The 26761-nt window shown below is 51.3% G+C and overlaps 2 protein-coding genes across 5 annotated transcripts in view; one reads left to right on the forward strand and one right to left on the reverse strand.

Moving 5' to 3' along the window:
- Nucleotides 1-454: 454 nt before the first annotated feature.
- On the forward strand, nucleotides 455-3770 carry LOC122394133 (ribosomal RNA-processing protein 8-like). 3 transcript variants are annotated; one of them, XM_043390768.1, is made up of 5 exons: nucleotides 455-932; nucleotides 1322-1858; nucleotides 2064-2225; nucleotides 2533-2769; nucleotides 3450-3770. In XM_043390768.1, exons 2-5 carry the CDS (start codon nucleotides 1347-1349, stop codon nucleotides 3664-3666), a joined length of 1128 nt encoding a protein of 375 aa, XP_043246703.1. In that variant the 5' UTR covers nucleotides 455-932; nucleotides 1322-1346; the 3' UTR covers nucleotides 3667-3770. The 3 variants fall into 3 exon arrangements, with proteins under 3 accessions (XP_043246703.1, XP_043246704.1, XP_043246702.1); XM_043390769.1 differs by having other exon boundaries at nucleotides 455-533; XM_043390767.1 differs by lacking the exon at nucleotides 455-932 and adding an exon at nucleotides 947-978.
- Nucleotides 3771-4023: 253 nt separating this feature from the next.
- The window catches only part of LOC122394142 (tripeptidyl-peptidase 2-like), a 29359-nt gene continuing 6621 nt past the window's right edge, over nucleotides 4024-26761 (reverse strand). For both annotated transcript variants that reach the window (XM_043390783.1, XM_043390782.1), the window contains exons 3-28: nucleotides 26524-26652; nucleotides 24584-24751; nucleotides 23600-23757; nucleotides 22901-23064; nucleotides 22476-22580; nucleotides 22045-22183; nucleotides 21605-21744; nucleotides 21256-21366; nucleotides 20739-20864; nucleotides 20257-20393; nucleotides 19793-19868; nucleotides 19421-19531; nucleotides 18771-18927; nucleotides 17595-17773; nucleotides 17105-17259; nucleotides 16518-16735; nucleotides 16058-16186; nucleotides 15669-15777; nucleotides 15265-15393; nucleotides 14850-14974; nucleotides 14444-14528; nucleotides 12990-13137; nucleotides 12580-12689; nucleotides 6088-6209; nucleotides 5509-5683; nucleotides 4024-5174 (exon numbers count right to left, since the gene is read on the reverse strand). In XM_043390783.1, the coding sequence (XP_043246718.1) occupies nucleotides 4965-5174; nucleotides 5509-5683; nucleotides 6088-6209; nucleotides 12580-12689; nucleotides 12990-13137; nucleotides 14444-14528; nucleotides 14850-14974; nucleotides 15265-15393; nucleotides 15669-15777; nucleotides 16058-16186; nucleotides 16518-16735; nucleotides 17105-17259; nucleotides 17595-17773; nucleotides 18771-18927; nucleotides 19421-19531; nucleotides 19793-19868; nucleotides 20257-20393; nucleotides 20739-20864; nucleotides 21256-21366; nucleotides 21605-21744; nucleotides 22045-22183; nucleotides 22476-22580; nucleotides 22901-23064; nucleotides 23600-23757; nucleotides 24584-24751; nucleotides 26524-26652 (3615 nt within the window). In that variant the 3' untranslated portion in view covers nucleotides 4024-4964. The remainder of the gene's footprint in view (nucleotides 5175-5508; nucleotides 5684-6087; nucleotides 6210-12579; nucleotides 12690-12989; nucleotides 13138-14443; nucleotides 14529-14849; nucleotides 14975-15264; nucleotides 15394-15668; nucleotides 15778-16057; nucleotides 16187-16517; nucleotides 16736-17104; nucleotides 17260-17594; nucleotides 17774-18770; nucleotides 18928-19420; nucleotides 19532-19792; nucleotides 19869-20256; nucleotides 20394-20738; nucleotides 20865-21255; nucleotides 21367-21604; nucleotides 21745-22044; nucleotides 22184-22475; nucleotides 22581-22900; nucleotides 23065-23599; nucleotides 23758-24583; nucleotides 24752-26523; nucleotides 26653-26761) is intronic.

A 26761-nucleotide genomic window follows, 5' to 3' on the forward strand; every position in this document is an offset into this window, starting at 1 on the left:
ATTGCGTCAGCTGGCTGGCCAGCTGGCGACGCACGAAAGGTATTTAATTTTAGATATAAGCGCGGTAGTAGGATGGACATAAATATTTCAAATGGCTTTAAATGAAAAATTGATTGGTAAATATTTATTCTTTTATATCTAGCATTGATATGTAAGAAGCTCTGCTAGCGCCACCATACGGCGCCAGCTGGCAAAAAATCCAGTTAATACCAGAGCCCTTATCAGGGCTTTGGTAAAAACTGGATTGCGTCAGCTGGCTGGCCAGCTGGCGACGCACGAAAGGTATTTAATTTTAGATATAAGCGCGGTAGTAGGATGGACATAAATATTTCAAATGGCTTTAAATGAAAAATTGATTGGTAAATATTTATTCTTTTATATCTAGCATTGATATGTAAGAAGCTCTGCTAGCGCCACCATACGGCGCCAGCTGGCAAAAAATCCAGTTAATACCAGAGCCCACTTATCACAATAGTCAAAATGCTTCTGTAAATCTTGTTCATAAAAAGACAAAGTGCGAGCGCAAACAGAAAGTGAGACTACCCACAAATCAAATTTACAGTTGAACTAGTATATCATCTCTGATTGGTCAATTAAGGCCTATTCATGGCTGGCACAGATCTTATAAACATTAATCAATATTGAATGCAGAAATGGCGCAGATGTTTCGAAAGTGGTGCACCTGCACCATATAGGGCCACTAAAAAAAGCAGTGATCTATTTGTTTTATTGATATTGATATTGAAAGTAATTCATGGCACGTGGTCGCGTTCCTGTAAAAATACATTTTGATTCATAGGGCAAGGGCATCTTTGAGTTTGCTTTAACAATTCAAGAACAGAGCTGCAGGGTCCTTCACGCATTGATATCAATCACAATCATTACATGTTATGAGTTTTTTTTTTTCTGAAAAGGTTAATTCAGACTCAAAGGTGAGGCTCAGGCTGATTCAGATTCTGAATTGACTCCCCATCCCATGTCAGTGTTTGGTCAACTTCAGTGTTCCTTGCATTGGGTTGGGCCATTTCAATTTCCTACCATATCAGTATTGGTATGGCATGATTGATGACTGATGCTGAATTATTTTATCACCCTATTATCGCCAGCCATATTGTTGGACAAGTAACTAGGTACCTACTTCATGTCTTTTAGTTTTGTTTTTCATCACTTAACATTGAATTTGAAATATTATATAATTAACATTTATTTATTTATTAACTCGTGTTTCTGTGTTCAAAATGTAAGCAGTGGCGTGGAGTTCTTCACTCCATGACAATGACCTGTCATTTGTGTATCTTGATATTTACAAAACATCTTTCAGGTGAAAACCAAGCAAGGGCTACAACATGAAAGTGAAAAAGGGCAAAGCATCAAAAATTGGACCCTCTAAGAAGCCTCTTAAGCACAATGCTCCCAAGATATTCAAAACTAAAAAGCAGAAGGGCAAGAAGAGAAGCAAGAAATCATCCCAGGCACCTGTGGTAAAATCTGTTGTACCAGTTGAGGCATCAGGCCGTGTCAATGAGATTCTGAGCCACATCCACCAGCTGAAGCCTGCCCGGCCAGTGGCGCAGTCTGCCGCGGCACCTAGCAGCCCCTCCGCCCCGTCCCCGTCCCCGGCGGCGGCACCACCGCCGCTGAAGAAGCCGCGCGCCGAGCGGCAGGCCTTCCTGCCCCCTCCGGTCCCGGAGGACGCAGGGGACGGCAGTGACGCAGATGGCGACCCGGAGCCGCCGACCGCCGCTCGCGGCAAGAAGAAACGGCGGAAGATGAAGCTGGCGAAGCGGAAACTGCGGAGGGAGGAACTGCTGGCCGCCGCGGAGACGCCGGAGGCCAAACTGGAATCGGCCCGGTTCAGGTCAGCCACGGGTTCAATCTTGGAGAGTAAGGGGACTGGGGGAGAGGACTTGATAGGGCGAGTCAATAGTCGTAGCATAAATGGGTCGTTTTATGAGGAACGAACTTTTTTGTATTTCTCTTGGCGTAACTATTGGCGCACTAATGCGCAAATAGTTACGCGGGATGTGGTTGTGAGTTGTGACCCGACCTGATGCCCTCACCAGGTACCTGAACGAGCAGCTGTACACGAGGACCGGGTTCGAGGCGCTGAAGATGTTTTCGCGCGACCGGGAGTCGTTTGACGCTTACCACCAGGGCTTCCGCAACCAGGTGGCCAAGTGGCCCGTCAACCCGCTCGACCTCATCATCAAGAACGTCAACAAAATGTAAGGCGCCGCAGGGGCATTGAAAGTAAATGATAGCTACTAAATGATGTAAATATGGTCTGGCAAAATTGTGTGCGTGTCATTCCCTTTGCCACTGTTCAGTGTTCATTTCCCCTCTGATGAACATTCCCATTTCTGTCTCGGTATCACGTAGCGCATATCGCAGGTCCCATACATTTGGCTATATCCCGTTTTCGTTTTTTAAGACTGCATGCTATTCGTCAACCCCACCTGTAATGTTCGGCTCTATCCGCGTGCGATCGTTGACTGGGGGCCGCGACCCTGACCCCCCCCCCCTCCCCCTCAGGCCGCCAAGTCACCTGGTGGTGGACCTGGGCTGCGGCGACGCCCGGCTGGCGACCAGCGTTCGGCAGCGCGTGCTCTCCTATGACCTGGTGGCTACCAATGAGCGGGTGACCGCCTGCGACATGGCCCACCTACCGCTGGAGGATGGTGCCGCCAACGTGGCGGTGCTGTGTCTCGCGCTGATGGGAACCAACCTGGTGGATTTCGTCATGGAGACGAATCGCATCCTCAAGATGGGGTGAGTACTGTCGGTAGCGTCAATTACTCGAGGGCAGCGCTTTTCGAGGAGCGCTGTGGCCCGAAGGTTTGACTTTGAATTGTGAAAAACGCCCGCCCGCCGCAAAACGCAAACACCGCAAAACGCGCAAAACGCACACCCGAAACTCCAACGCAAAGGTCGCAAAAAATAAACAAACGCCCGCCCGCCGCAAACCGCAAATAAAAAACGCAAAAACGCCGCAAAACAATAAAACCGCCCGCATCACACAACCGCTAACCGCCAACCGAAAACGCCAAAAAAACGCCCGCCCGCCGCCAAAAAAAAAAAAACACCGCAAAAAAACGAAAAAGCGGCCGCCAACCGCAAACAAATTTAATAGCGTCAATTACGTATTTGTTGCGGCAGGCGTGCGTTTGTTTATTGTTTTTCTTTGCGACGTTTGCGTTGGCGTTTCGGGCGTGCGTTTTGCGCGTTTTGCGGTGTTTGCGTTTTGCGGTGGGTGATCGTTTTTCACAATTCAAAGTCCAAACCTTCGGGCCGCAGTGCTCCTCGAAAAGCGCTGCCCTCGAGTATGGTGTACTTCCTCTCACACATGTGGCGTTTAGCGGCGTTCTTCCTCGGCTTTCGAATCCACGTATATCACGTGCCGGCGGTCTCCAATCGGCAGCCAATCATGACGGTGTCCTACTCTTTTCCAGCGGCCAGCTGCGGATAGCAGAGGTGGCCAGCCGGTTCGACTCAGTCGACGACTTCGTGAAGTCGCTGCAGGCCTATGGCTTCCACTTTATCAGTCAGGACCTGTCGCACAAGTACTTCTACATGTTCAGCCTGAAGAAGGTGGCCAACGTGGACCGGAAGCGACGGAAGGAGCTGCCGGAGATCACGCTGAAGCCCTGCCTCTACAAACGGCGGTGACGGGCCGCGGGAGGGCGGGCAGGTCGGCTGGGACAAATTGGTGACCGGTATCGACGATTAAAGGTCTATGATCTACTGGAGTGTCAATAAACCGTGAGATAATGTTTGCTGTTTGAAGCACTCTCTGAGCTTTCCACGAAACAAAAGATTCTTTTGAACATATCACCAGGGCCCAGTTTCTTGGCACGCCGCTGCGCTGCGCTACAGTATTGGTGCGGCGTTTGCGACGAATTCGCCTCGACGCTTCAGCCTTGCGAGCGTCCGAGTTTGTTGGTGTTTCCGTGAAAACCCAATACACCGCCACGCGTAGCGCGCTGTTGCGCAGCGCCTTGAAACAGGGCCCAGAACACTTCAGTATGGTATGCCTCAGCTTTATTCAGTCTATACACAGGCAACATTTGAACGGCACGGCACCATGTTCAGTGTCATGTAGTATGAATGTTCTGGGTTCTGATCTTTTCTCCAGGCGCGGCCACGGGTCTGAGCACCAGCCCAGAGCCCCGGGCACCGGCGCCTGCTCTGCTGGCGACTGCGGGGCAGTCCCTCAGAGTGAGATGCCCTGGTCTGTCATTAGACGGATTATAATAATCACTCGCGTAGAGCGCCCAGAAAGAAGCAGATAATATTTCCTATAGCGGGCGGCACCGCCCAGCGCGCGAAATTCGCGTACAACACCACTCGACTTCCACTGCCGACCGCATCAACAGCTAAAAAACCACTGTCGTAAGTATCTTAAACGAACACAATCGCTCGAACAGATCGTCCCATGCTTAAAACATCGACAAACCCCGGCACCTCGCGACCACCACACCACATTCACACCCACACACAGACGCGCCGGCATGGTAGGACCATCCCTCCAGAATAAAATACTCGAAAGTTCGGCCCGCGCCGGCCGCCCTGCCACCTCCTGTCGTGCTCCCTCCAGTTCCGTTCGGTATCGCCTCAGTCCGAGCACAGTGTGAACCAGATCTGAACGGACGAACCCTCTCCGGTTACAACCAATGTCTGCGCGTCGCCCTGTCCAGCGGACTGGACTTTCGCCGGCGGCACGGGCCAATCAGGCCACCAGCCACCGTCCATCCCGACGGAACCTGGCGACCAGTGAGGGTGAGCCCGGCACTCGGCAATGCCGCTCGACACGGGATTGTACCGCCAAGTCGCCTCTCTGGACTCGAAGGACGACGGACCTGCAGACCACAACGCTAGTCTGCCCGACGCCTCTGGGCCGCCAGAGTGACACCAGAGGTCCTCAGCGGCCACCCAACCTGGCTACCCCGGACGGCGGCTCCGCTAGTCTACATGGGCCGGTACTGGGCGGGGAAGCGCACCGTGCGACTGCGTGCCAGGTGGTCCGACAGGAAGCTCCAGCCGAGCTTGTTGTACAGCTCGCAGACCTTCTGTTCGTTATCGACCGACGGCCTGTCGTCAGCGATCTTCTGCTGGTAGCGCAGTGCCAGACCGAACCGGCCGTGCGCCACCGCGTGACGGACCGAGAACGGCAGCAGCTGCGGCGGAAGGGGCAGAGGGTCAGCGAGGGCAGCGCTTCGAAATACAGGTCGCATTTATAGAACGGCACTTACCAACCAACAACCACGTCCTTGTCATTCTCAGACGCATCCATAATCCATAACTTAATCCATAATTTAATCCATAATCCATAATTTAATCCATAATTAATCCATAATTTAATGACAACGCTTTCATCATATCCCTCGCCTCGTAATTCCACAGACATGGAGTAGGTCTCTTTACCAAACATCTTTATTCCCACCCACCTGTCTAGCCCCCTCTCACTCTCTCTACGCCCTCTCTCCCTCTCCCCTCAGTCCCCATCTTCACCTTGGCATCTGTCGGCTCGGCGAACTCGAGTGCCGAGTTCATCAGATCCTGGATGTTGGCCAGGGTGGCCATGGAGAAGACGTCAGCCGGCTGTTTGCGCTCAGCGCACTCGCACAGCACGACACCCTTGCGGGAGATGGCGTCCAGCAGAGCCGACCGCTCCCGCTCCATGTCACTGCGAAGGGCAGAGTGGTGAGTTGGGGTTCAGGGGGTGCCGGGCTAGGGTGGTCATCGGTGACGGTGCGGACGAGGGATAAGAAAGTGTGGGGTACGTCCTACGCCCTACGGATGTAAGAAGCCGACAATGCTGTTCAAACGTATGAACATGGTTCAAGGCCAAGACGAGACGGCCTTGTATGTGAATGCCGATAGGAAAGGGCTGAAGGATACACCGCAAAATTATTGATTGAACAAACACAAAAGTAAGCCATTTACGAGCATAAAATGTCGCATTAGCTCATTTATCTTATTGTATATTTCGACCGTCAGCTACTATGCTGATATAATTGTTTACTTTTCCAATCAAACTGCACCCCTCAGCCCCAACCCGCGTCATCCACCCGCGGCCCGCCGTCGTACTTTTTGACGGACTGATCCTCGGTGCTGGCGTTCTTTCGTCCGTAGTAGGTGAGCAGACGGGCCCGGTCCACGTCCTGGATGACGGCGTCCGCGCGGCGGACGATCTCAGCCGCGTCCTTCTCCTGAGGGAGGGGAGGGGTCGTCAAAGTGGAGCAGTAGCACAGGCCCAGGGGGAGGATGACATCAAGAGTACACGGAGGCCTGTCAGAAGCAAGCTCAAGATTCTAGACGCATCAAGAGCTTTTGATGTTGATATCCGTGGGAAGCATTATGGTATCAGGGTAAGTGTTTGTACAATAGCGATATGAAAAATATAACGGTTCGTGGATGACTGAATAAATGGAGCAACATAGCCACCACGATAGCCCGAAGTCAATCGGACACCGAACAAACTCAAACGCGTACCAGACACCATCCTCCCCACACCGCATCTCAGACGTCCCAACCCCCGACCATCCCTCACCATCCCTCACTCCGGCGGTCAGTCTGCGACTGACCGCCGCCCGGGTCGGAGCGCTGCCGCGGCCCCGCGCGAGGTCACGACCCCGACCGCTCAGTGCTGTGCTCCGCGCGGTGATAGTGGTCTGGCGAGAGCTGCCAGCCGTGGATAGCGAGTGATTGGTGGCGGGTGGTCAGTCGCATAGCTCGCTTATAGCTATGCATCAGGACGATATTAAAAACTCTGTCGCCCAGTGCTTTGAAGATGATGGCTTTATTGCTCGTCTCCGCGAGAAGCTGCTGGCGCCGATCATCAGCCAGTGTGTGGCGGAGGCCCTCCAGACTCGTGACCGGGAGATCGAGCAGCTCCGAGCCCAGCTGTCTGCCGCGCAGAACGACGTCGACAGCCTCGAGCAGTATTCCCGGCGGAATTCGCTCATGATCACCGGTCTGCCCGAGTCTGCGCGGGAGAGCACCGACGCCCTGGTGATTGACCTAGCCAAGGCCGCCGGGGTCACCGTGACAGTGGCGGATCTGGACCGCTCGCACAGGGTCGGTCCGCCGAGACGAGACAGACCGAGACAGATAATCGCCAAGTTTGTGGCGTTCAACAAGCGCCAGGAGCTGCTGGAGGCCAGGACGAACCTGAGGGCCGGGAGAGTGCAGCAGCACCCGATCCTGACGCAGCAAGTCCTGGCGAACACATACATCGCCGAGAACCTGACGAAGAGGAACCAGCTCATCCTCTTCGTAGCTCGTCAGCTGCGCAGAAAAGGCAAGCTGCACTCGGCTTGGACAAACAACTGTGTGATAAAGGTACGCACGAGGGAAGGTGGACCGACGACGAAGATCAACTCACTCACCGGCCTCCGAGATGTCGTCGGAGACGACCCAGACATCCGGAGCGCTCTTCAACAGACCGGAGTCGCCGCCGCACCTGCACCGGGAGCGGGGCGTGCCCCCATCGCACGGGTGCCTGAACCCGCCGCTGCGCGCCGGCCGGCGGAGGGTGACGCGGCCGTGACCGGGTCAGTCAGCCCCGCGCCGGTGCCGGTGAGCGCGGCCGCTCGCTCGCCCGTGGCTGCAGCCGTCCAGCCGGACGTGCCAGTAGCCGGGGCTGGAGCCGCGGCTGCCCCGGCCGCGAGTGAAATGATCGAGACGAGCGCGCAACCATCAGTGTCTGAGGTGTCTGCTGAGGCTGCACCGGCGACGGTAGGTGAGCCAGGAGCCGCGACTGACGCGGTCGAATCGAGTGAGGAGACGTCGACCGAGTCGCCCGAGCTGGAGGCGTCACCTGCTTCGCCTGCCCCGGAGTCCATGCGGACGCCGTCGACTTCGCTGAGCGATGCCGCTGAGCCGTCCCAGCCGGTAACGGACGACGGTGAGACTGCCGCCGCTGGAGGTAAGCACGGGAAGCGGGTCGGTAAAACCCGCAAAACCCGAGCGGACAAAGTAAAGAAAAAGTAAACAATGAATGTTGTGTAGTGCCACGGTACTTGGACTTGACTGTTGATGTCCACTGCTTTCACTGAGCGGCAGGTCGCCCGCTCAGGGCGCTTCTATATACTTACCCGGATGATATGTAGTTAGTAAGTTATTCCGAGTGCTGCGGCAAGTAACTCGCTTCGTGTCTGTTTTTCGGTCAGTTTGACCCAGTTAATTTCAGTTAACTCAGATGGTAGGTTGAAGAGTGTGTTTTCCCTCTTATTTTGTGTCGAGGTGTCTGGTTTCGATGACAGGTCGATGGATTGGTTTAGTCATTGATTGGTTTAGTCATTGATTGATAACGAGTGTGTCCGTTTGATGATTTTGATGTCCGTGATTGATAACGAGTGCGTTAAGTCCTCGACCGCTGTATTTTTGTTCCCCGTATATTTATTTATGATTTGGCTGTATCTGCATACTAGTTTATCATATATCTATTCCAACTACTTGCGAGCTTCGCGATTGGCCGCCCGCCCAACGACCCGGGCGCTCGGCCCGCCCCACCTGTGACTTTTGTCCCTGCGCCGGGCCACCGTCCGACTGCGGAACATCCCTCATCCCGGTCCTATTTTTCCTTTCTTTCTCTGAAACGTTGTTACACTACTTTGTTCTCCGTCAGCTTCATTGATCCCCTGACCCAATTGCATAGTGTATCTCTGCACGTTTGCTCCTCCTCTCTTTCGTCCGGACCGCGGTGGACGCCCCGCCGCCCTCTAGCACACGCTCAGGCCGCCTCTCCCCTCCTCTCCTTTCCCCCAACGCTTCCCAAAACCCGCTTCAACCTTACCCAATTCTCTCCCGATTCTGTGTCAAATCATGCATCATCGAAACTATTTAATTATCCTCCAGACATGCGTATTCTTTTGATTATCGGAGGAATTGAATCGAACCCTGGGCCAATAAATAACAAGAAATTATCGAATAATATTACGATAGCCCATGTAAATATAAACAGTATAACGGCCACTGGCAAGGTCCAAGAGCTAACAAATTTTGTCGACGTTAATAAAATCACAATTCTCGCACTCACTGAAACTAAATTGGACGACTCAATTAACCCGAACCTTTATACTATTGACAATTTTCATCCACCCATTACAAGACACAGAGACAGACACGGAGGAGGCACGGCAGTATACATTCACAGCTCACTTACATTTTCCAGAATTTCCTCACTCGAATTGCCTGGTGAAGAATGGATTTGGATAAAAATAAAAACAAAAGACTCTACATTTTTACTGTGCTCAATCTATCTCCCACCCAATATTCCAGCACATCGACAAGAAGAGTTTATAGACAGACTGACCGACAGTGTGACTCGTGCACATCTCTACTCCCCAAATGTATTATTGACAGGCGACTTAAATGTTGGCAACCTATTCCTCCCTCCAGATACCTATCAACATAGTGGACTGACAGCTTTCGACCGAAAATTAAGAGACGCAACTGACACCATTGGACTAACGCAACTCATCGACCAACCTACGCGTATTGAAAATGACACATACAACCTACGAGACCTCTTTTTTACATCCAATACTAAATTTATCATTGATAGCGGACTTCTCTCTTCATTTTCAACACTTGACCACTTTCCAGTATTTGTGACGCTATCAATCCAGGGAGAAAGGAATGATGACAAATATGTAACCGAGTACTGGGACTATGCAAATACAGACGCCGATAAATTAACACACATTTTACAACAAACAGACTGGACAACAATTCTTAACAAGGACACTGATGCAGCGACTGATTTTACTAACCGTATAATTGACGCAGCCAAAGAGTGCATACCGATAAAACAAAGCAAACGAAGACATGACAAACCTTGGGTGACACCAGAACTTCTGAAGGAAATTAGGAAACGTGAACGTTTATTTAATGCTGCCCGAAAACGAAAAACCGATAAACAAGCGTGGGCAAAATGGAAAACCCAACGCAACTTCGTGACAAATTTGAATAGACAACTTTACGACGAACATGTAAAAAATAAAGTATCACTTCTACTTCAGAACAAACACGACCCTCATAAATATCATAAAATTTTAAGAGACATAACAGGTCATAAACAAAACCATTCCATACCGACACTCATACAACACGATGGCACAACAGCGACAACTGACACTGACAAAGCCACCATGCTGAATACATACTTTGCCTCACAAACACAACTTGACATCACAAACGCACACATTGCACAACTTCAAACATACACAGCAAGAAACACTGAACCAGTACCCACTCTCAGCAGCATTGACATCACCCCTGGTGAAGTCCTTCGAACCCTGAACAGCTTAGACGCTAATAAAGCTTGTGGTTCAGACAGATTGCCTACGAAAATTTTAAAAATGACAGCATTACTGATTTACGAACCTTTGACACAACTTTTTAACAAATCTCTCACCACCGGAATATACCCCACATCTTGGAAAAAGGCTAAAGTTCGACCAATATTTAAGCGAAAGGGAACTCCGTCTGAATTAAATAATTATCGCCCAATCAGTTTACTTCCGTGCATATCAAAAGTTTTTGAAAAAATTATATTCGCTCATATATATCAACACATTACTGAATTTTCGCTTCTAACCGACAGACAAAGTGGATACCGACCAGGACACAACACTCAACTGCAACTTACATACATGACAGACTTACTGTACAAATCTCTCGACAACGGACGCGACTTCACCACAATATACTTAGACATTTCTCGATATTTTGAAAAGATTTGGCACAAGGGTCTTCTTATTAAGTGTAAAAAGGAGTTTGGAATAACGGACAACTTACTGACGTGGCTTGAATCTTATCTGACGGACCGACAGCAGACAGTTGACATTAATAATATTACATCACAGACACTGACACTTGACGCTGGGGTACCGCAAGGATCGGTTTTAGGGCCACTTCTGGCGATTTTATATTTAAACGGACTGTGTGACAAAACCACAAACAAAATGCTTTTTTATGCCGATGACTGCTCTTTATACTCGTCTTACTCTCCAACTGACAACCGTCACGACGCACAAACGACACTACAGAAAGACCTAGACATCATACACAACTACGGACAAACATGGGCTATAACATTCAATGCAACGAAAACCACACAACAAACTTTCTCACATCGACAACAAACTAATCGACCAACCCTTACTTTCGGCGGTAACCCCATTCCAATAGTAAATGACCATAAACATCTCGGCCTCACACTATCCACAGATCTACGCTTTCACACACACATTAATGACGTCCTTCTAAAATTTAATCGTTCTATGGGCCCTTTATACCCAATAGCAAAACACATACCTAAAGGAATGCTTCTATCTCTCTATATTACTTACGTTCAACCTTTCCTCGACTATTGTGACATCACTTACGACGGACACATCACAACGACTGACGGCATGCGACTAGAAAAAGCACAAAACAGAGCAGCACGACTGATCACTGGGACTGGACTTCGGACATCGACTAACGGACTGCGACGAGAACTAGGATGGACTTCTTTGACCGACAGACGGAAAATCCACAAACTTCAGTTTTATCACAAATTAATATTCAATCCTATAGTTCCCGAATTTATTAAGACCATTATTCCTAACACAAGACAGCAAAACACAACACGAACTTTACGAAATATTTCAGCTCAAACAATACCATTGGCCAGAACCACATCCTATCACCGATCCTTCGTCCCATCCTCTACAAGCCTCTGGAACACATTGCCCGAACATCTACGCACAAACAATAACTACTTTACCTTTAAAAAACACCTAAAAGAACTGATTACACAACCCCGTCCACCTCTGTATTATTTCCTAGGCACAAAAACAGGCAACATTTTACACACAAAACTACGACTGAATACTTCAAAACTTAATGCTCATCTTTTCTCCATACAACAAGCTAATTCACCCTCTTGCACTTGCGGCTATAATTCTGAAAACACAAAACATTTCCTACTTTCCTGTCCACTTTATCATACTCAGCGAAACATTCTTTACAACACCGTGTCGCCCGTCATCCGCACTGACTTTTCCACTCTCCCTTCCTCCAAACAACTCGACATCCTTATCCACGGTACAGACCTGAGTCGTGAGGAGGGCCGTGTGGTTGCCACCGCTGTCCAATCCTTCATCATCCTTACCCATCGCTTATAAAATACAACATCCCAAGTCCCAATCCTCACCACTACCGTGGTCGGACGAGTGGGCGCGGTGCGGGGCAGCCTTACAGTGCCGCCGGGGTCGTGGAGCGTTACCGGGCTTGGGCGGTCCGGTCGATCGACGATCACTTTGACATGTTTTGCAACATAAATATTTTTATTCCGTTCTTCTTGTTCCATTGTGTTTCATCATTATTATTGTTGCTAAATACGTTAAGTACTTCTCGTTTAGCAAGCGGCGCCATGATTTAAGTGCGTAGCACTTTTGCGCCAATTGCATACTTTATTTGTTATATTCATCTGTTTGTTATTGAATAAATGGTCTCTCTCTCTCTCTCTCTCTCTCTCTCTCTCTCTCTCTCTCTCTCTCTCTCTCTCACAACCGCCCTCGTCCTTACCTGCATGGTATCTAGCGTCTGCAGTTTGGCGCTGTTGGCCAGGATCCGGTCCAGCCGCTCTCCATTAGCCAGCACCTCCTCCAGCAGGGCTGTCGCCGTGTCGCCGCCGCCTGACAATGGTCAGGGGGAGGCGTGTTACACGTGTGACATGTCGAGCGTGGGACTGATGCCAGAAGTAAGCGGTAGGAGTCGCACGGGTTCCCACACTTAGCTAGGGACACATTGCTGATGCTTTCGAAAGGGGGCGGGGCCTGGCTGATGAAAGTCTCCAGGTTCCCCAAATGTGTTCCTTCGAACCATGCAACATCGATTTTCATTCAATCAAGTTAGAAAACGGCAATAAACGTCAGAATTATCCCAAGGTCAAGAATAGTCTGGCTGATCGTGCTGAAGGAGTGTCATTGCCTCACCGGCTCCGAGCCGGCCGATCCACATGATCTTGAAGTCCTTGAGGGCGTTCTGGTACTCGTCCTGCTTGGAGGTCTTCTCCTTGTCGGGCTTCGAGGCGCCGCTCTTGCGCGGCACGTCCGGAATCATGTAGCGGAATGGAAACTGACCCTGCGGGGACAGACGGACGAGGGGGGGGGGGGGGTAGCGGTGTGTGGGCGAACGGGCATGTACAGACTGACACTTTGTGCGGGTGCTCGTCAACAAAATATTCTACAGACCGTATATCAAATACACTGGTGGATTGTGCAGAAATATATGAAATAAAATCAAAACATCATAAATGATAGCAACGATACGTTCAGCAGACGTTATGTGATGCCCTACAATTATTTATTCTATGCCATGAAATCTGCTTCGATGTATGCGTCTACCACTCATTTTTCGTTGATAAAATTAATCAGGAAGAAATGAAGCTAAAGCTGCAGCTTTGTAGCATTACGCAGTGATGAAGCAGCGCCACCAGCGAAGCTGCGATAAGTGATGTAAGCACACTTCCAAAAGTCGGTAAAGTGACTTATATATCAACAACTGTCATCGCGGGCAACTATCAATGTGTGCACTCAGAACTCAGAATGATCCGCGTGTAAAAGGTGTGCCATGTGCATGCAGAGAGGCTAAAAGGAGGCCACAAAGGACAACTAACTGATGCCCGGAATGCTATAAAGAAGTGCCACAACCAAATTGCAATAATGAACGCGGAGCATGTAATGATGATATCAACTAAAACTCCCCCAGCTATTCTTCATAAATATGCAGCATTCAGCCACCAATTTTTTTAAATAACATTTACATTATTAGGCAGCGGCATTATCGAGTGAACCATGGAGAAAACCTTCAGAATAAAAAAAAAACAGGTCACATCCACCATGCAGTGGGGCATGCAGTCTCCTTCGGTTTTACTTGACAACCAGAACAAAATTTTGAGCTGCTAACGGCTAGTGGGTGACAGTTGGGAACAGGAACAGGTACCCACAAAACTAATTGTAAAAGGCATAGTTCCCACCAAGCCCTTTGCCCATGACCAAGCGATATGTTCAGCCCGATTATCCAGAGCTAATTTACAAGAACCGAAGGTTTGCGGTAATGCAGGCAGGTATGGTTTTAAGCGTTATTCTTCAGGAGCATGGCTAGCCAGAGCTCTGTCGTTTGTCTCCATCAGGGCCACCAGTCCTCGGGAATCGGAGGCAGTCGCCTTCCTTCTGGCGCACTTATTTCCGTGACTCTGAGCCAGCAGCCGCCACCAGCCAGCCGAGGTATGTCACTCCGCCGAGCCGCTGCCCGTGCTCCGGTCCACCGCCGCGCCCGGTGAGAGAGCGACAGAGACAGAGAGAGAGATAGAGACAGAGGGGTAAGGGTGGCACACCAGTTGCGGAAGGGGCCGCTTGACGCGGCGCGGCGCCGTCCGAGCTCGTACCGCCTTGTCGTTGGCGGCGCGGGTCGGCTGCAGCGTCAGGTTGCCCACCAGGACGTGGCCGGCCGACAGCGACAGCTTCGACGTCCTGCGGCGGCACGGAAGGGTCGTCAGAACACAGACACACGGTCAGGTGCAGTGCGTGACCACACGGCGAGATACGGCCTGTAGAAACACCGACTCTATAACTTATGTCCCGAAAAAGCAGATAAGGCCCGTACAAACCCAGCTCGGAAATTTCGATATGACCCGTAGAAACACCATATTAATTATAACGGTCGATGCGGACTATGCAACCAAAGGTCTTGCGGTTCTCTACCCGGCCAGCCTCTCATCGACTAATTATGTAGCCAATCGTCCCTCCTTAGATCGTCGTTGTACTTTGTAGCCAAAATCCTCCATTGCTCACCGGTTGTTGTTGCTGAGCGGCAGGGGCGCCACGTAGAGCGGCAGCCGGAGACCGGGCCGCATCTGGGCCGTGCCCGCCCGCCGGGTGCCCGTCAGAGCGTCGTTGTACCGGTAGTACGTGTCCAGCTGAGGACACCGGGAGTAGAGCGTTAGACATGGCACAACTTTCGGTGAGTTGGATGTGAAAGGGTTTTGGAGGCGATGATGGGTTTGGACAAAGTGACAAAACACAAGTACCAAGAGTAAAATGCGGAAAGACTGTCGTAAGCGAAAAAAAAAATGAAAATGTATCTAAGACACAAGATTATACCATCAACAGTGTTCATGTCACAGTTCAATATCCAAACCTAACTGAAAGACGGCGACTAGTGCCGCGGTCGTACACTGAGGAGTTTCAGTCCCATTGACAAACTGACCTTGAGTTCGCTGGAGAGTTTGAAGGTGATCTGAAGCGAGAGGTCGCTCAGCTTCTCCAACAGCTCTCTCTTCTCGTGGCGGATCCGCATCAGCAGAGTGTACTCCCCCTTATCTACCCGGACAGAGTACTGGGGATGGAGACAATTAAATGGCGGTACCTAAGTAATACTCCGGTTTTGGGAAACATTGTAACGGATTATCCTACACTTAGTCCTCTGCTGACACAGACAACTGGAGACAGACAAGCGACAATGTTAGCAACTGTTTTAGCGGGACAAAAGCTTGTAGTTTCTTTTTAAACGCCTTGCAATAAGATCCTCTTTCGATTTTCGGTGTATCAATTATATATCTAGTTTGCAGTGTTCGAACCTCAACCAGAGAACACAGATAGCCAGTGACTGACCTTGGACGGATAGGCGTCTCCTGCCGCGATGAACTGCTTGTTAGAGTCAAACAGCATCCACATCTGCGACTCGAACTCGGACTCGTACAGGGTGTCACTCAGGAACTGGCTGTAAACGCGGACAGACATGTCGAGTAAACACTTGCGCAGCGTGTACTTCAGGAAGGACGACACACTTTCCATGCTCATTGCGACAGCATGCTGTTCATAATCATCGGCAGGTCAGAGAAGCCCCTACAGGTCAGAGAAGCCCCTACAGGTCAGAGAAGCCCCTAATGCCCTAATACCTAAGGCAGGCTCAGTCTCTGCCCAACAATCTCTCGCCAACACGTCCATCCCGGCGTCTCGTCCGGTAGATCGCAGCGACTGCGTCCCGTTCCCGTACTCACAAGTCGGGTGTGACCTCTCCGCCTTTGGCCACGTTGAATCCGTAGGTGAGCGTCAGTCCGTAGATGACGCGTCCGTCGGGCAGCTTGTCCCGGTCGTCCACCAGCGGAGCCACCTTGGCCGACGACGGCCTGACGGGGCGGCGGGGCAGCGAGGGTGTGAGTATGAGACGGGGAGCTACCGAGGTGCAAGGAACAAAGCATTTAGAGCGAGAGCAGGAATTAAAACCACGTTAGCACGAATACAATGAATTAATGGCTCTGAATATTCTGCAGAAAATATTCACGCGGGTACAGTTTTAAAACAGTATCTACAAGAATGAAATGGACTGTATTGCAGAGCAGCCTGGTTAGATCTCAAGACTGAAATGCAAGCTCTGCTTCAACTGCAAACCACTTATATCCCCCGCTTCCCCACCATCATGATGACTATCCCCTAACCCCCTCCCTCTGACAGCCGTACCTGTACGTGCACAGTTGCCCCTTCAGTATGACGCTGGGGGCCGCCATCTCTGTGGCCCGCAGCGCGTCCGACACGTCCAGTCGCAGCACCTCGGCGGCCGTCATGGCCAGGGTGGGCGCCGACGGGCGCAGGCCGTCCAGACTGACGGTCACACTGACGTCCGCAGAGCCCAGACTGGTCCAGTACTTGCAGACCACCACCTCCAGAATGTGGCCGCCCTGCAGGCGTGGGAGAAGCCAGGGTGAGTTAAAGGATAAGAGGTGAGTGAGAGGCGAGTTGACAAGTTGGGCACGGTTATACGAATCATTTCAAAGAAAGTAACTATATTGTGAAGAACGGTGATTAGTTGGTTAGTGCCTGCTGCTTTTACAGCCAGCGGCCATAAAAGCAGCTACCAGACAGCCAGCGGCCAAAAATGCTGGCTTGACAAACGGTCAAGCCAGCACCGTTTGTACCTAGTCAACAGACAACAAGAACACACTAGATTTGCATCTGAAGTTATTAAGAATCACTCCAGATGACCACATCAATCGCGTCACGTCATCCACTAAGACGCGAAACATGACACACGCCGCGCTCGCACGCACCTCGATTTTGAATGTCTCGCTGTAGGATGTGCCGGGCGCGAGTCCGGCCATCTTGTAGAACTCGCAGCTCTTGCTGGACATGTGGGGGACGGCCTGCAGCGCGTGGATCACGAACCGGTGGTCCTTCTCCTGCTCCAGCGACTTAAGCGTCACAGCTGTAACGAACAGAGAGAATGTGTCACAATTGGATGGCATAGTATGCACTACAAACAGAGAAAGAAACGACATAAAATAAAACATAACAGCTGCTGAGCCATAGCTCAGCTCTGCGCTGAGCTCCTGAGCCATTTAGTAGCTGCTAGTAGGTAGCATTGTGCCAGCAGCAAACTGAGATGCAATTGAAGATTCTTTGTTTTCACCAGCACCGATCCATCCTATTTGACAAATAATTTTCCGGTCTTTCCCTTCTACAAAAAAGGTTTCAACCACATCTGGCCGACCTCAACTCCCTCCCTTCCTGCTTCCCTCCCCCTCTCCTACCCTCTCTCACCTGCCGAGCTGGCCGCGTCGGGCACCTGGATGAACAGCCTCTGCAGCTGCCCGGGCTGCAGAGAGAGCGTCCTCTCCAGCTGCGGGTCAGCAGCGTCCAGCTGGATGGGTACCACCACCGTCACCGGCACCTCGAACAGGGCGCCGCGCTCCGGCTGGTCGGCATCGAACGCCCGGATACTGACGAGAAGAACGGTGGATGTTAGATGGATGTGCGGATATCGACGGAGTGGTGCGGCATGTTGGAGGTCAGACGGACGGAAAGTCGACAGTCGGACAGACGACGGAAAAACATTAGTCGGACAGGTTTGACAGACGGACGGACGGGATGATTGACGGTTGGGTAAAGCAGACGAGCAGAGGTCAAAGGAACGGTAAAAGACGTTTATAATTAAAGCCAATGGTGCGGCAAGACTAATGAAAAAGTCTAGGAAGGGACTTTACCACACCAAGATTGCGAGTAAATTCGATACAATTCAAGATTTGCTTGAAGTTCCCGCACCCTCCGAAAGTTACACAACGATTGTCTGCAGCAAATAATTTCTTTTTAACAGCATATAACTCCCGTTGCGTGAACCTTTCGGGCAGCAGTTCAACAAGCGGCTTTTCCCAGCTTTTGACACTCCCAGCTTTTCTTTTCATCGACAACTTCTATCTTTAAGCTATGCCACTTTTACCACGACATAACCAAGAGACAGACAGAAGCGAGTCAGATACATACACTTTTATGACAGATTAACTTGATAATACCGATAAGATGCTAAAAACATTCCAATGAAAAAACACGGAACAAGGACACAATCTGAGAATGGTGCACCATGGACATTATCAAACATAACAGTACACACAGTTCGCCGACACAAAAAAAAAACGAGCTCTGTTATACGGGTCCCATATTTACGGCTCAGTGCACCACACCCATGGCGCAGCCACAGAGCATAATTGTCAACCTCAACTAACATTGCTCTCAACAATTAAGTGAAAGCTTCTTCTGCCTACCGTTTCAGTACGCAGCAACCCGAGCGCTTCCTCATACCAACCTAAAACCTCACACTCTCCCGGCATCGTCTCTCACTACATTCCATCGAATTTCACGTTCCGCAGTCACGCTGCCCCGTGACTTTCATCCCCACCCCACCCCACCCAAGTACCCCCCTATCGCCGCCATCGGACCCACCTGGTAGCGTGCACGCCCTCGGGCAGACTGCGCGCGTCCACCTTGACGGCAAAGTTGCGTGTCGAGTTCATGTGCTGCACGTATTTGGCCACCTGCACCCAGCTGGCCTCGCAAGTAAGCACGCAGCGCAGAGAGAAGTTGATCTGCTTCACCGGGTCTGACAACATGGGGAAGGGAGGTGAAAATAAATGAGTGTCTAGTGTTTAGTGTCGGCATAGTGCCAGCTTTAGCTGGTGTAGAGAAAGGTCATGTTTCCGTAAAGGCTGCAGTAAACCTCGGACATTAAAATTAGAGTTAGGCAGTGTTCTCGTGCTCATTCGTGAATAATACTATCCCTTGTCTTAGTCAAATAATAAGCACGACACGGACGAAAACTGATATTCATGACAATAGCATATGTAGCACACTTCGAGTTTGAAAGGAAACATCGTCTTGAAAAACTCCCTTTATCTTCTTCACGTGATCCATCAATCGGAATCATAAACAATCTGTCCACGGCCGGAAAAGCATAAAAAACAGTCTCGTTATCGTCACGCCACTCTATCTCCCAGTTCCGCTACCCCTAGGCCTCATTTCGGTCATTACACTGAGCACCCCCCCCCCCCCATCCCCGTGAGGGGAGGGAGGTAGGAGACGAGACAGACACTCACCAGCGGCGTCCTGGTTCACGAACTGCGTCTTCACGGAGACGGCGCGCTCAATAACGCGACTACGCAGGTCCACACCGTCCCGCAAATAGATGCCGTGAGCCTCGTTTGGAGCTGAAAGGGCGTTGAGGGAGAGGAGGCCAGGTCACAACAAGGAACAGCATTAGAAAGATTTGTGCGTCCATATTTAGATCACTTTATAAGTGAGATTTATTTGGCTTTGTCAATCAAATGCTTGTAAAACATGATCTATCCGGACCATCCTCAAAACAAAAGGATACTTATTATTCCGAAGACGAACCTAGTTACTGCCTTCCGAATCGAGGCAGGAGTAACACGTACCCATTAAAACCTATGTAATGAGCCGCGACTTACCGACTGTGGCTATGAATGTGACGTCCTTGTCTACGCTGCAGTGGTGCTGCTTCAGATGCTCCAGCGCCTTGTCCACCTGACCGAAAAGCCGAGGATTGTAAGGATAAAGAAGAGGATTGCTTAAGCGGATCACGGTACACACGACTCATCAAAACACAACACACCATACCTACAACTGACTTTAAAGACCATCGTTGTCATTTATCAGCGTTTGTACAGCATCCTTCACGGTGAATTTAAGCGCAAGGCACAAAAACGAGTTTCAGCGACTCCAAATAGAAACCAATCAATCTTCAGCCGTCGCTTCAGCAAAGATTCGACACTGCGCGCAAGTATGTGATTCGTAATCCAAAGCAACCAATGCTTAGGGCCCAAATTGCAGCAAGTACAAAAACGCCACCAACCATCGACACAGCAGTGACCCACCCGTTGACGAGTTTGCAGCGCCCACATCATTCCCTCACCCGTAGCATGCCGCTGCCGACTGCGAACGGGTCGGCTCCGGGCGTGTTCATGGTCTCAGCCGTGGCCATGATGGCCCGCCGCACGCTGTACACAGAGTACTCCATGCCCAGGCCCTTCAGACACGAGAGCAGCGTCGCTGGAAACAAAGGGGAGTGCAAACGGTGAGATTATAGCTCCTTCAGTGTGGGTAAAGGCACCGGGGTAACGAGCCTGATGTGAATGAGCTTTATCATCAAAATGCTCGAGCATGTTTGCAAGATTAGCGGAAAACTTATCAGGCATCAACGATTTCCCATGATGAATCACCCACTGGACTTATGCGCTGCACTTTTCCATTATGTCAGTCCCCCAATCCCTCCAATCCCAAGTTATTTCCCTCTCCCTTCTGAGCAGCCTCCTATCATCCTATCAGCCCTCTCCTTTAGTGAACAGCCTCCTATCATCTCCCTTTCGAACCTCTTCCGGTATCATTTTCGCTCACCGATGGATCCGGTGGCGTTGGGAGCCGCCATGCTGGTCCCGTTCATCTGCTCACAGCCCTGCAGTGTGTAGTTGGGCACACTGGTAATGGCGCAGCCAGGAGCGCAGACCGTGATGTACCGACCCCCTGAGACAGAACAGATAGAGGGGATTAGAGCACACACTGGTGATGGCGCAGCCAGGAGCGCACACCGTGATGTACCGGCCGCCTGAGGGGATGGAAGGCGTCAGTCAGAGCGCACGGTTATGTGAAGACTGTTTAAGACTTAAGAGGGCATAAATAAACAAAAAAGGTCAGTGGATTTGATGCTGTGCCAACCAGCTGCGGTGACGGTGGAAGAATTTCGTGTCAGGAAGAATGGCAAAGGCACGGATAACGACTAGAGATTAAGAGCAGCTGAGATTCAGGAAGCTATTTTCAAGAGACGATCCAAACTCAAAGGAATAACATCGGACAGTTAACAGTCCCAAACTATAGCCCCTTCTTCCTCAGTGTCCTCACCACATCCCACTCTTACCGGACGATCCGGACGGATCGCGCGATGTCCACGTGTAGGGCATGGTGGGCACACACTGGCGCATGCCGTAGCACGCCTCCATCATCGGTGGTGTCACATACGCGCCGATCCCTGGCGGCGCATAGAGGGCGGTCAGAGAGGGCCGGTGGGCGACGACACTGACACCATTTACGTGTTTACGGCATAGATCAACGTAATTGTTCACGAAGGATAAGAATGCCAATGCAACACAGCCATTTCAAGAACCGTCTTTGCCACCACCCCTAGATCATCTCCCATCATTAATCCCCTTCCCCAAGTAAACCTTTCCCTCCTCAGTCCTCCCCTCTCCCGGCCAGCTCATACGTACCTAGTATGGTTCCGGGGGTGGCCGCCGGCAAGTTGGGCGGCGCGCCGATGGTGTTGAGCGCCGGGCCGGCGTTACCGGCGGACGCGCACCAGATAACGCCGTGCTTGTTGACCAGCTCGTTGGCCAGCTCACCCAGACGGCTGCAGAGCGGCGAGAGGGGCGTTAGTACAGGCACAGGCGGTGATAAGACATCTAAAGGAATGTGTAATCGCAGTTCAGGATAGGCAATAACGGACGATTCACCGTCTCTAATAGACAAACAGTCCTGGCGTTCATCTCAAGACTCAGGCCCCAATGCTAAAAGCGATATCAACCGTGATTAAGGCAGCCTCATAGGAACAACCGATTGAAATTAAAATCACCCCCACGTAATCCTACCACTTTTCTATAATGCAGACACACGCAGACATATTCCACAAAGCCCCCGCACTGTAACTAACCCGGAGTCGCTCCAGCGCGAGTGTTCTCCGTAGCTCATATTGATGAGGTCCACGGTGTAGTGGGCGGAGCACGTCATCAGGTGGGACATGGCGCGCACAATGGCCGTACCCGTCTCCATGGTGCCCACCCGGCCGTCACCTGGACAAACAATGACGTCATTGGTATACAGTCATAAGCAAACCAAAAATGAAAAAGATGGGTGTACACTGTACAAAATCACCCAGCATCTCCTCTTAGCTGCTTGCATCTTCAAAATATAAGCGATCATCTCATAAATATCCACCCATCTCCAGCTACTATCAGCAATCTCCTGTGATCCACTCATTTGCTGTGTCTAAAAAAAAAACATTGAATATCCATATATCTTTAAACCTACCACCCCAGACTCTTCTTTCTAGATACTCTCGTCACCCTTGCAGCCGACACCCACCTATGTTGATGGAGACGATCTGGGCGCCGGGGGCCATGCCGTTCTTCTCCGGGGCGTCCGGGAAGCAGGCGGCGGCGATCGCAGACACGTGGGTACCGTGACTGGCTGTGGGCGGACAGTAGGGCGCGGTCAGACGCAAACTTTATGGTATGTTTACCAGTTTATGGTGTAGATAACAATCCGCTTTGAAAATTTATCCCCCCTTAAAATGTCATGAGTCATGAGACGCCAGCTTGCCAAATGCCAGGTCTGTGACAGCTGTGTCAACTATACGCCAGTCACGTTCAAAAACAGCACCCAAACATCTAAGCAAACGCTTGTTTGTCTGTCTCGCCTTTCAAACCATCTTAAATCAAACTTATATACACCCAATGGCTACTACAACCCCCAGCCACCACAGACACCATCACATCTCTGCGACTCACAAGACGGTGTAACGATGGATAGCAGGTTGCCGTCGCTGTAGACGTTGACACCGAACGCCATCATGCAGCGCCGACTGAGGTAGCCGTGTTGCAGCGTCTCGCGGAAGTTGCCCAGCAGAGGACACTGGCCTAGGTTACCCTCCAGGGAGGTGTCCACACACACTCTGAGGGTAGGAGGGAGGTGTCAGAGGACACTGGTCCAGTTTACCCTGCAGGGAGGTGTCCACGCACACTCTGAGGGTAGGAGGGGGGTGTCAGAGGACACTGGTCCAGTTTACCCTGCAGGGAGGTGTCCACGCACACTCTGAGGGTAGGAGGGGGGTGTCAGAGGACACTGGCCTAGGTTACCCTGCAGGGAGGTGTCCACGCACACTCTGAGGGTAGGAGGGGGGTGTCAGAGGACACTGGCCTAGGTTACCCTCCAGGGAGGTGTCCACACACACTCTGGGAAGGGGGAAGGGATAGACGTACCGTCATCGGACGGAACAGACGGAGACTGATAACAGAACTTAACAGGACGGAATGCACAAAATCGGTGGTCATAACAAAGGAAAAAACTGAATTATCATAACACTGGCACAGATTAAGATGGGCTACATATCGATAATGCAATCTTACAGCAGGACGTCTTCTCATCAGCACTGCCTTGATAACACCTTTATTCTAACTCCCTCCACCTTTCTGGCACAAACGTCTCACCTCCAGGTGCTACCATCATGGAAGACCACACAGTCGAGCACGGGGCCGACATCCTTGAAGGCCTTGTCGGCAGCAGCGAGCGCCTCCAGACGCGCGTCCAGGTCATCCCTGTCCTGTTTGTCCAGACCGGTGGGGTTCGGGTGCGCCTGCTCGTGCTCCTGTGATCGCGGAGCAGGAGAAAGGCCAAAGGGTAAGAGGGGGCAGAGAGAAAGAGGAAGAGAGAGAGAGAGAGAGAGAGAGAGAGAGAGAGAGAGAGAGAGAGAGAGAGAGAGAGAGAGAGAGAGAGAAAGAGAGAGAGAGGGAATGGAGAGAGAGAGAGAGAGAGAGAGAGAGAGAGAGAGAGAGAGAGAGAGAGAGAGAGAGAGAGAGAGAGAGAGAGAGAGAGAGAGAGAGAGAGAGAGAGAGAGGGAGGGAGACAGTGTGAGAGCAGCCAGCTAAGATTCCTAAGGCGCATACATGGACCAGTAGGACATATGACAGCAGTTGATTGTTGCGCCAAACTGCAGTCACGATCTCATTGATGGTCTCGGTTTGTTTCCAGTGACGGGATACAGGCAGACTGAAAAGCTGCGTATTGTATTATTATATTATACAAATTACGGGAAATTTGTTAAGGAATATCGGCACATCGCTGCGATAAAGTGATGTGGCGTCGGTTTCAGGACAGAGTTGGGTAATAGGCGTGATTGCCCGTAAGCCGCGGGCTTGGGGTTTTCTTCGATAAGATATCTGATACCGCTCGCCTATCGATTCGCACGCTTCCACTGATACCACCTCGCCGTTGCTACTGCGAGCAAAAACAGCGGCGGTGCAGCGTCAGGATAACACGACAGCGGGAAATACTAACCGACCCACATCTTGCTGAATTCAACTCCCTCACGAAATACCCACCTATCAATATGCGTTCCATAAGTACCTGACCCAACCAATCACTCCCACGTTAAGACACCCTGACCACGAGCCGCGCGGTGTGAACCCACTCACCTGCTGTCGACTGAGGGCCTCTGCCAGAGCGGCCGCCTGGTACTTGACCCAGTGCTTGTCCTTGTACTCGGCCTGTACACGTTTTCGCAGCTTCTCCGGGTACAGCTCGTACAAAGGCTTCACGCCCAGGTGAAACTTGCCCGTGGGACACTCCCATCCCGCCGGTACCTGGGGTGAACAAAACAAGATATTACATTTTGGAGTAATGACGGGTCAGACACGGTACATGCTTGGGGAAGGGGAGAGGAATCATATGGTCATTGGTCACAACATGAAATAAAACTAATACGTGTATCCCACCGTTGCAAAGTCGTCCCCGGTAGATCTAAAGTAAGGTGCTTTACACTCGCCCTGTCACCAATTCACTGATCACGTGGGAATATGTACAAATGCAGCAGCTGATGTCTTGAGCGTGATCAGAAGCAATAAAATCACGACTGTTTATGGTGAGCAATAAAAATGGTTTTCAACGATCTGTCACGCGATAAATGCTATCGCCGAGACAGCACTCGGTGGAATGAACTTGGCTTGAATGACTGATATAGCTGAATGGTAATTGTACGACGATTTTAGGATTACGGCGGATTCGGATTGCCTGCTAAGAGTGATACATTGGTTATTTCAGTGCTTCTCTGACAGCCAGCTACAATGACTAGGCACATTAATAAGCGAGATGTTATTTTCCTCTGTGTCAAAACTCGTTAAGACCAGTGAGCGACTTTCCACGCCTCACGGACTACGAGACCTCGCTACGACCGCAAAAACACAGGGCAAACAAACAAGTACGGGCTTGACAACGGCTCAGTCCTTCGACCGTGACGCATGTTTACCTTCTGTACAATACAAAACATCCAAAGCCTGTTTTGGTCATCTTAGAAAACAAACGGCGTCATACACAAAACCAGGCTTGGCGACGCGTCTCATTACCCCGTATCCCCACCTCGGCGCATTGGCAGACCGCGTGTAGCGGCCAGCCCCTCGCCACCCTCTCCCCCTCCCCACCGACCGTCCATGTGCGGCCGCCGGTTCGGTGCCCTTTCCCGTCGAGGAAAACGCCGGACAGGCAAACGGCGCGCGGCAGGACCGGTTCGGAGCCGCTCAGCGCCGACTGCTCGTCACCGGACGGACAGCCGGGACAGCACCGTGTCCTGGGACAGGCAGCACGGCATGGTGTCCTGAGGACACGGACAGGAAGGCACCGTGTCCTGGGACGGGCAGCACGGCACCGCGTCCTGAGAGGGAGTGGCGCGGTATGGTGTCCTGAGAGGGAGTGCTGTACACTGGGAGGGAGTACTGTGTCGTAAGAAGGGGTACCGTGTCCTGAGAGGGGGCCATGACGGCACTGTGTGCTGAGAAGGGACTGGGCTATGGGTGGAGTTGACACGAAACCGTCCAGTTTCGTCTACTGTGTCCTCAGAGCTCTGCCAGGCACGAAATCGTGTCCTGAGAGAGAACATCGTGTCCTAAGAGGGGCCATACTGGTATCGTGTCCTGGTATGGAATACCGTGTCCTGAGGGGCCAACACTGCACTGTGTCCTGATAGCACGGACCAACGGTCGGTCGGCCCACAGCACAGCCGACTCCGTTGGGCCAGGCCAGGAATGTTCCCAGTTTCTTGGCCACCCGAGCCTCCACTCCAAATATTTGTGTTAACTGATACTGGGCGAATGCCTGATAAGACAAATCGCATGTTTCCCGACATGAATAAAGGGCTACGGCTGATAGTTTATCCAGATGACAAGCGCCAAACCTAGCTGGGAAAAATACAGCGTCGTTCGCACACAACAAATCCCACCAAAATAGGACCAACTCGCACATGGCCTGTAACATCCATCCATTCATCTACCACATGCATCCGGATACATCATCATGCACATACCGTGTTCTATCTATAGCCCGGTTCCCAGCTGGCCGGCCCGCTCTGCGCCGTTGGACCCACCTTGAGCCGTCTGCCCGACAGGCCGTTGAGCACTCCGTCGCGCAGCTCCGCCACGTGCGTGGTGTCCACATCTCCGGCACCGGTGGCGTCGATCAGGTCCACCACCTTCGGACGGCCGTCAGAGGTGCGCTGGAAACAGCGGTTAGACGGCGTGTCAATCACAGATATTGTGGTTTCAGTGATACACATCCACAGCCACAGCCCACGGGGAATAGGGGGGGGGGGGAGGGGAGCGCGG

This window comes from Amphibalanus amphitrite, unplaced genomic scaffold, assembly GCF_019059575.1.
Source record: "Amphibalanus amphitrite isolate SeventyFive unplaced genomic scaffold, NRLGWU_Aamphi_draft 000575F_arrow, whole genome shotgun sequence".
Classification (NCBI taxonomy): Eukaryota; Metazoa; Arthropoda; class Thecostraca; order Balanomorpha; family Balanidae; genus Amphibalanus; species Amphibalanus amphitrite.

Excerpts from the sequence above, each read along its gene's own strand:
- LOC122394133 (XM_043390768.1), top strand. The coding sequence starts at position 1,347 with ATGAAAGTGAAAAAGGGCAAAGCATCAAAAATTGGACCCTCTAAGAAG. Across the intron at positions 2,226-2,532 it reads ATCAAGAACGTCAACAAAAT|GCCGCCAAGTCACCTGGTGG; the intron begins GTAAGGCGCCGC and ends CCTCCCCCTCAG. Across the intron at positions 2,770-3,449 it reads AATCGCATCCTCAAGATGGG|CGGCCAGCTGCGGATAGCAG; the intron begins GTGAGTACTGTC and ends ACTCTTTTCCAG.